This window comes from Zea mays, chromosome 7, assembly GCF_902167145.1.
Source record: "Zea mays cultivar B73 chromosome 7, Zm-B73-REFERENCE-NAM-5.0, whole genome shotgun sequence".
Lineage (NCBI taxonomy): Eukaryota > Viridiplantae > Streptophyta > Magnoliopsida > Poales > Poaceae > Zea > Zea mays.
The window spans coordinates 75,261,197-75,270,136 of NC_050102.1; the positions used below are offsets into that span (position 1 = coordinate 75,261,197).

The 8,940-nt window shown below is 42.1% G+C and overlaps 1 protein-coding gene across 2 annotated transcripts; it reads left to right on the forward strand.

Annotated features, from left to right (window-relative positions):
• The first annotated feature begins 6,633 nt into the window (after positions 1 to 6,633).
• Positions 6,634 to 8,616, forward strand: LOC100282980 (uncharacterized). 2 transcript variants are annotated; one of them, XM_035960591.1, is made up of 4 exons: positions 6,634 to 7,028; positions 7,334 to 7,435; positions 7,537 to 7,833; positions 8,015 to 8,616. In XM_035960591.1, exons 1-4 carry the CDS (start codon positions 6,732 to 6,734, stop codon positions 8,021 to 8,023), a joined length of 705 nt encoding a protein of 234 aa, XP_035816484.1. In that variant the 5' UTR covers positions 6,634 to 6,731; the 3' UTR covers positions 8,024 to 8,616. The 2 variants fall into 2 exon arrangements, with proteins under 2 accessions (XP_035816484.1, NP_001364898.1); NM_001377969.1 differs by having other exon boundaries at positions 6,655 to 7,028; positions 8,280 to 8,525.
• The last annotated feature ends 324 nt before the right edge of the window (positions 8,617 to 8,940 follow it).

The window sequence follows — 8,940 nt, forward strand, 5'->3', positions numbered from 1 at the left end:
GGATTAGGGTTGAAAGAGACCCGGCTCTTTGTGGGCGCCTCAACGAGGAAGTAGGGCACCTTGGTGGTGTGACCGAACCTCGGGATAAATCTTGTGTCTCTTGTGTTCTTGCTCATTGTGTTTGTTTGTGTTCTTCGTTCTCTCACCATTGCATGGAAGATTTGTTTATATATATTTGGTGTGTGGATTTTGAGAAGTGCCCTTCTCAGATCTACTATTTTGAACCCTGTGGATCAACTAGAACATCTCATTTCCAAAGTTAACTGGGTGAATTTCGAGATCAATTCAGTTTTACCCAGTTTGCTTCTAGTTTTTGTTGAAAAAGTTTTAACTTGCCTATTCACCCCCCTCTAGGCAACTTTCACTAATTAACTCAACTTTAATCTAGATTATAACTTGATTAGAAATCATATTTTAACCAAATTATAATTATGGACATGTTAGCTTTGATTAAAAGAGTTAATCTAGTAGACATAGGTTAAATAAATATTTAACTATAAAATTATGAGATATGGTATAATTGATGTTGTTACTGCATGGTAATTATTTATACGAAGCTAACGCAACTGGAACAAGTCAATTCGTTATTAAAACGGAGGAGTTATGAATTTCTAAAGTTATTAAGTGCTTAGTTTAGAATAAAGCAAGTGAATAATTTTAATCCAAGTTTCATGGCTAAACAGAGTTACTAGGTGATAAACAATATTAATACCAAATTATTTCCACTAGAATGGATTAAAAAGGATTTAAAATAAGTTTTCTATGAATTAAATGGGTTCTAGGATTTATTTTTATATTAAAAATCATTTTCTATGTTTATTTTTCTTATTTTCCATAGGTCTGGACTGCACGTCAATTACCGGAAAAGACAGGGGCCTCTGTGCAAAAAACTCTAAGACTCAGAGTGTACTGCGTAGGACGGCGGGTTGATTTTAGGGAAAGCCGAGGGGCCTTTTTGCAACATCGCACGACTGAAGGGGTATCGTGTGATTTCAGCCGCCCAATCTTATTCAACGGCCCAGATTAAATCTTCATAACTCTGAACCGATACGCCACAGGGACCGTTGGATTATCAATCTGCGCCCAAGATTTTATGAAGCCCGGACCATCCTAACCCACGGATTCAGATCCAATAGCGTACACCAATTTCCCCCCTAATCTAATCTCATCCACCCAATCCAAATCGGACGGCACATACATCGCCTTCTCCCTCTGTCAACAAATAAGCGACAGTGCGCACCAGGGGGATGCAAACCCACCGAGCGCCAGATTCGCAGCCTGAGATCATCGTTTGGAGCACGGATGTAACTTGCGCATCACGGAGTCGATGACAAGTACCAGGTCGCGACCTTACCAGTATTTAGTAGCGTGGGCAGGGTTGCCCCCAAAGGAGCAGTGCGACGGTGCATCCATGCTTGCAAACGGCGATGCGCCGGCCCTTCGACCCTGACGCCGTATGAGGAGGCGCCATGGTCCGCCCCACCCCACGACACCTCGTGCACACCCATTATCTTCACTGGATGCACCAATTCTCTGCCCTCCCTTCTCTCTCTCCTCTCGGTTCGCTCTCCCTTCTTGTCTCTCTGTGTCTCAGATTTTGTATGGGGTCAAGGCGGGGGCGTGATAGCTTATATACTCCGAGAGGATCACATGACGGCCGAGAAAATCGGAGTTGGTAGTGGAGTTTGTTACGGAGTTTCTTGGCTAGGGCTCGGATGTCAACGGAGTTCTCCAGCCGCATTTTGGAGAAGAACGCCCCGACGAAAAGGCCCCACGCGGCAGTGGCTGAGGCTCAATGTGGCGGTCTGAGGGTAAGTCAAGGTGTGGGCCCCACCCGTAGGTAACACGCGCGGCCATCACAGATTGGGCCGTGCTAGGCCATGACCAAGGGCGGCGCATTGGGGCTAATGGGCCAGGCGGAGGGAATAGGCCCAAGCGCAAGAGGTTTTCCCTTTTTGTTTTCCTATTTTCTAATTTCTACTTTAAAATCCAAATCAAACACAAGTTTGAATTCCAAACTTTTACCTTTAGATGCACCAATAAAACTCCAACATGATTGCAAACCTATATATATCTATATTATAGATATTTGTTTTATTTTAGTTCTTTTATACATGGTTCCAATCATGAAATAGAGAATAGTTCACATCTTATGAATTTTTAGGGAAATATAATTTATATTTGTAGATTATGTATTAAGAAGTAGTTTAATCATAATTCTTCTATATAATTTCAATCCAAGGATAATTTAGTTTATCTAGGTATCTTTTTATTTTAAAAAATATATATTAATTTTGGGAATAACAACTTCGAATTATGAACATTCTTAAGGAAAGGTGTTTTGATTTAAAAATCTTTGGGGAGATTTTCCTTACTTTCACAAGATGGAACTTTAGGGTGTTACAAATTCTACTTTTCAAACTTAAACTTGTCTCAAAATTTAGAGTATAAAGGTAAAAATGCAAGAACTTCATCATGAGGTGCATAATTCTATATCTATTTATTTTGTTATTTGGCTAACTTAGTTCTATTCAATTGGACATTCAAAAGCATGAGAAATCCAAAAAGGGTTTTTTTTAAAAAATATCCCTAAAGCACAATCTTAACTTTGTTTATTTATTTTATTTCATTATTATCATTTTTTCTATCAATTTTAGGCTTTACAGACCCGGTGAACTTGATGGCAGGGCTTTGGCCGTGAGAACGGGGCTGGAAACAAGTGAACAACGGAGGGGCACTCTGGGTGGGTCGGGGTCACTCCAGCGAGCAATATCGACCGTGGGGAGAGGTGATCGAGCGCGCTGAGCCCTGCGCTGGCTTCGGTGAGGGGTGTGGGATACCTAGGGTCAAAAAGCAAGCACGAGGCAGTGCTAAATTGACCGAACACCGTGCGGGTGCGGCGGATCGGCGCGTAGTGACTCTGGCGAGCACTAATTCGCCGACGAGAAGAGGGACCAAGGCAAAGAAAGCATGGGGAACGGTCCTTACCTTGGGATGCTGTTTTGGGGGTTTGGCACAACGTCTGGGGCTCCAAGCAGACGGCACGACGGGCGCGGATTACCAGCGAGCTCAGGCGGCGGTGACTGTGCACGCGAGAGGCTAGGTGTGAGTGAAATGAGGCAGGGAGAGAGAGTGAGTGCGCTCAGGGCTCAAAAGGGAGCTAGGGAACATGGGGCGCGACATGGCCTGCTTTCTCGGTGTGCGTGCGCGCCGGGGGTCAACGGCGGTTGTGGGGAGGATAGAGCTGACATGGCAGGTCCACGGTGCAGAGACGAGGGTGCGCAAGGGGGAACAACGCTGACAGGCCAGGCCTACGACGCAGAAAGTGGGGAAGCGCACGCGGCTGGGGAAATTGGCGCCGACAGGTCAGCCCCACCGGTTCAGAGAGAAAGGGCGCGGGCGCGCGCGAGTAGGCTGGGCCTAATGGGCCGAAAGGCCGAGTAGGGGCAGGTTGCAGGCTGCTTTGGCTTTTCCTTTTTATTCTGAATTTCTAATCCCTTTTCTTTTTATTTTTCTCTTTTGAATTCAAATCCGACCAAACCACAAATTCAAAATTGAATATTCCAAACATATGCATCAAACAAAAAGTAAAATCTAGACTCATCATGATGCAACATTTTGTCTCCCCTAGGGTTTAATCTACTAAAGTAGTAATACAGCTCCAAATAAAATAATCCAGACTCTACTAAAAGGAAGAGAAAAGAAAACTATAGAGAGGAGAAAAGGATGTAACACCCGAATTTGGTAGATATTAGATAAGAAATTTTATACCCCAAATTAAGGGTGTTACAACATTTCTCACTTATTTTTGCTTGCATTTCAACCTGAAAAGGAGATTGTATTATACAAATACAAGCACTGAACATGTAACCCATAATTTCTCTTCTTTGTCTGCTTTGCACGCTGATCAAGAGAAAAAAATAATGCAACTTAGTGTTGCTTTTCCATCATCACAAGATGAATTGCTTGTTGACCCTTGTGATAGCGAAGAGTTGTGGGATAATGATTCACTTGCACTTAGACAACAACTAGTAAAATGCACATGTTGAACCAAACATTTTGTCTAAAAAGGATCATATCATTTGCATTGTAAACAAAACTAAAGAATTGAAGTTGCTCTCTTCTTTAAATACTTAGGGCTATATTGAGTTTGATGATCTTTGTGAGATCGGAAATTTGGACAATATTTTATTTGCTAGATCAACTATGCCTTGTCCTTCTCATGCTATATTTTACATTGCTTGCAAGTACAACAACATAGGAAAAATTTTAGTGCAAGATTTTATATTTCATCAATATATGTTGTTTCTTCACATTGTGCAAATAAGATATTGGTTTGTTCTCAATAAGAGGAGAAATTCTTGTACTTCAGTTGAAGGTTTAGGTTTAATTTTGAAAGACCTCGAAAAACCCTTAGTCATGAACATCAATCATAATGCAAAACCAATGATGGTTTGCCGTCAAGAAGGGGAGAATAATGAGAACATTATCGGCTCAGATATGACCATGTTAATGGCTCCTATTACAAAGGTGAAACTCTTCCACATTGTAACTAAGTTTGATATATTTGAAGTATTGATATTACGTCGTAATGTGTGTGTGTTTTTATTTGTAGAACTTCTTACATGGATCAAGTGATGTGTTGAGTATACGGGGAAGGCATTGAGGACTAAAGAAGTAGATTAAGGACCAAGTAATGATATTTCCAACATTCCCAACCAGGCAACCACGACATCAGATTTGAAGCCAAACTTGGGTGAGGAGTAGACGGTAGAGTCAAGGATTACTCTACTATAAGAAGGGGAGGATGATGTGGACATCGCTTCCATTGATACAACCAAAGAGACAACCCTTCACAAGTCATGACTAAGAAAGGACCCTCACCTGTGCACATGAACTTAATTATTAGGTGAACTTGTTCCTTGCTATTGAAACTAATTTCCCTCTAAATATGGTACTAAAGTTTTGTGGTCACTTTGTGAACCATCTTGAAGTGGAGAAGGCAACAAGACAATAAAAGCTGTTGTACCTGAGTGGATTTTATAAATGCATCAAGCACCAGATTAAATAGAGCATATCTTTCATCTCCCAAGGTGGTTTAATGCAAATAAGTACTTGTTGGAAAGCTCTCTTCATCTACCTTATCATGGATAAAGAATCAATGAGAGATCCCAACGAAAGCGTCTAGAAACGACCAAGAGAACTTCATGACTCCACCAACCCAAGGGGATTTCATAACTAGAGCAAGTACAAGTTTAAATGAGGCATATGTTTCAACTCTCAAGATTGTTTAATGCAAATAAACACTTGTTGGAAAGGTCTCTTCGTCTACTTTCTAGTGGATCAAGAATCAATGTGAGATCACACCTAAGGCATCTAGGAACGGTCGAGAGAACCACCAGAATTTCTTCTTTCTACACCTCTATTTAAGCAACTAGCAGCCACCAAAGAACTTGGGTTTTGCTTGATGTAAGATTAACCTTAGCTACTTCCTTGTAAACGCGTGTGTAGTCTAGACCATCCGGATACTTGAAATAGGACCCCAACTTTATTAGATCTGTGAGTGTCTGCTTGTTATCTTATCCTTGCTTGTTCTCAATTGTTTGCAAGTTCAAGGCTGTTCTTGGCACGACAAGAGCAGCAACAAATGGAGCCAGTGTAACTATCGCTAATGCGCATCACCCTTGTGGTTGTTGTAGTTAGATAGCACAACGTCGACCTCCACCCCATTCATAGTTATCAAGAGATGGTATATCTGTCGCTCAAGGTACCACACTATCTTGGTTGTGATAGTCGAGCAGCCAACATCGGCTTCCAATATTTTTTTTCCCAATCTTCATCATCTCTCATCGAAAGATCGGGCTCCCTCCTACTCGTCCGGATTATCATCTACTGAATTTTAATATAATGTGGATAATTGTCAACTATATTTTTCCCTTGTGCTAGATAGAGCACCCGAAGAGGCGCCACCTAATCTAGTGTGCGTAACGAGTGGCGGTTGACAATTTTTTCAAACTCAATTAAATTTACTGGAATAGCCACTAAAGCGTTTCGCCAAATATTTAAATATGGAGCAGATCCACTCTTTAGAGAGCAGATTTAGGTACTGATCGTTTTAATCTCAACCATGTGGATTGTAAAAGATTGAGGACTTCTTGGTTTTGACTTGAATCTAAGTGGATTAGATGCAGTCAATTTAAATACATAATAAGTAAAATCAATCTTAATCTGACCCAATCTCCTTCGATCTATATAAAACAGAAATAATCGAACAAACCCTGAGTACATTTAAATCCCAATGAGTCAATTTTTTCTAAATTCTTTTAAATCTATCTAATACATATGGAATGTGATTAACCGAACAGGAAGCTAAAATATTTTATTGAAGAGTAAGGGCCTATTTGGTTTACTATCTAATTTGCCACATTTTTACCTAACTTGTTAGTTCTTTAATTCGGACGACTAACCTTAGGTAAAATAGCCACATTTTTACCTAACTTGTTAGTTCTTTAATTCGGACGACTAACCTTAGGTAAAATGTGGCACAGTTAGCCGTGAGTCAAACCGGGCCTAAATGAGTAAATCTAGATATGTTTTCCGCGGACCTGGATGTTGAGCTGGTTGATCTGCGAACATGGCCTTCCCCTCCAAAACACCAAACCCACTCGCAACAACGGATAACGCTCTCTTCCTTCGGCTCCTCCCCTCTCGCTCCTATCCTCTCCCCTCCAATGGCGACCGCCATTTCCTCTCTAGTAACTCCTCCGACCCTCCACCGCCGCTGCCTGGGCCCTGCCTGCGTCTCCGTCTCCGTGTGCACCCCTATCCGCATCTCCTTCCGGCCCGCCGCCGCGCCTCAGGTGTCGCGCCGGGGCTCGGCGCTGCGGGTGTCCGCCTCCTCGGCGGTGCTCGAGGCGCCAGAGGCGGTGGCGGCGCGGAAGCTCTACGTGGGGAATATCCCCAGGACCGTTACAAACGACGAGCTCCGCGACATGTTCGCTGCGCACGGCACCGTCGAGCGGGCCGAGGTAACGCAACACATTCCTTCTGCAGTGTCTCACTTCTCGGTCTTTTTTGGTTCTTGCCTTTCCCACTCTGTTCTTCCCCAAATTCAATCTAATTTAACTATTGCTCAATAATTACTGGTGTCGCGGAAATGGTTACCCGTGTGTGTGATTTAGGGCCACCTAACTATTAGCTCTAGTGCAATCAAACGAGAGGCCGGCCTTAGTTGCTCGTACTGGTTCCGTCGAATTGCTGACAAGGCTATGTTTTGATGCTCGAAAATAACTTTAGGTGTCCAAAAGCTGAAATGCTCAATTACTTCCTGCAGGTTATGTACGACAAGTATACGAATCGCAGCCGGCGGTTTGGGTTTGTCACGATGAGCACAGCGGAAGAGGCCAATGCTGCAGTTGAGGCTCTCAATGGGACTGTAAGCATCCAATATTGTAATTCTGCTCCAGGCCATATTTGTGAACTTTAAGTGGAATGCAGCCATGATATCACTCATATTTCTGCTTTTTTTCGTGCCAGGAGGTTGGTGATAGAAAAATTAAAGTGAACGTCACAGAGAGCTTCTTACCGAACATTGACCGATCAGCACCAGAACCAGAGGCTCTGTTTGTAGATAGTCAGTACAAGGTTTATGTTGGTAATCTTGCGAAGACTGTAACAACCGAAGTTCTTAAAAACTTCTTCTCCGAAAAGGGGAATATCCTCAGTGCAACAGTCTCCCACATTCCGGGGACCTCCAAGTCAAAGGGGTATGGCTTTGTCACATTCTCTTCTGAGGAAGAAGTTGAAGCTGCTGTTGCTACTTTCAATAACGCGGTAAGCTTCTCTTGCAAATTTTATGCATTTCTGCCATTTCTTTCCAACCTCATAAAATAGTAGTCACCATTTGGCTATTGCCAAACAAAAGAAAAACGTTGTGCTACAATCTTCTATGTTATCATTTAGGTGTCAAATAGATGGAAATATGGAATTAACATATTGACTGTTAATTGTACAGATGAGTTAGAATTACATCATCTCAACTACGTCAACTGGTGCCATATTGTTCTGACATATCATTCCCACAGAAACTTATTTGCTGATATTAATAACATTGCCCGTTCTTCAACCGTACTTCAGCACACATCAAGACCATAATCTCCTATATTTGCTATTCAAAAGATTTCTGAAGCCTTGAAAGTTGGCATGCTTTTGATATCAAACTTTGGAACATAACCTGTCGCTAATGTTTTATATTGTTCTACAATTAAATGTGGTGTCAGGAATTGGAAGGACAACTCATTCGTGTGAATAGAGCTTAGATTAGCAGAAATTTGCAGGGGCACCGGAGGAGGGGGAATATCTTGGCGAATACATGTAGTAGGAGGGATGTTTTGAGGCTAGATTTTGATAACAAAGTGATCAAGACCTTCAATGTGATTTCGATATGTCATACAATTTTTGTACCATAACAGTATATTTTTCTTAACGGCACTTCTAAATGATAACATAAAGGCAGTATGGTTTCAGTTATATAGTATGTTTGTTTATTTGAAACGAATTCTACACCATGTACATTCCAACATTAATGTTGTCAGTTCAATCCCTGACTTTGTCAAATTAGCTTGGGGAGCGATGTCTGTAAGGAAAATGGACTATGATTTATTTGATTATTGAGTTCTGGTGTTTAATGATCAACATAACCACTTGAAGAGGTTTATAAGGCATTAAACATGTCCGGTGTAACACCGGATACCTCGCGGAACATGTGTCCGGTGCCATATCGGTCATTGCACCGGATAGGTCATTGCACCGGATACCTGGAGTTCGGTGCCATATCGGCCATTGCACCGGATACCTGGAGTTCGACGGTCGGCAATGGTAAATTTCAACATCTAGCTGATATGGACACACCAGGCGTGTTCGGTGGGATCATAAAAGTGA

Bases quoted from the DNA above. Each gene is read 5' to 3' on its own strand.
- LOC100282980 (NM_001377969.1), top strand. From the start codon at position 6,732: ATGGCGACCGCCATTTCCTCTCTAGTAACTCCTCCGACCCTCCACCGC. The intron at 7,029-7,333 runs GTAACGCAACAC...TACTTCCTGCAG, and splicing joins GCACCGTCGAGCGGGCCGAG to GTTATGTACGACAAGTATAC. The intron at 7,834-8,279 runs GTAAGCTTCTCT...ATGTGGTGTCAG, and splicing joins TTGCTACTTTCAATAACGCG to GAATTGGAAGGACAACTCAT.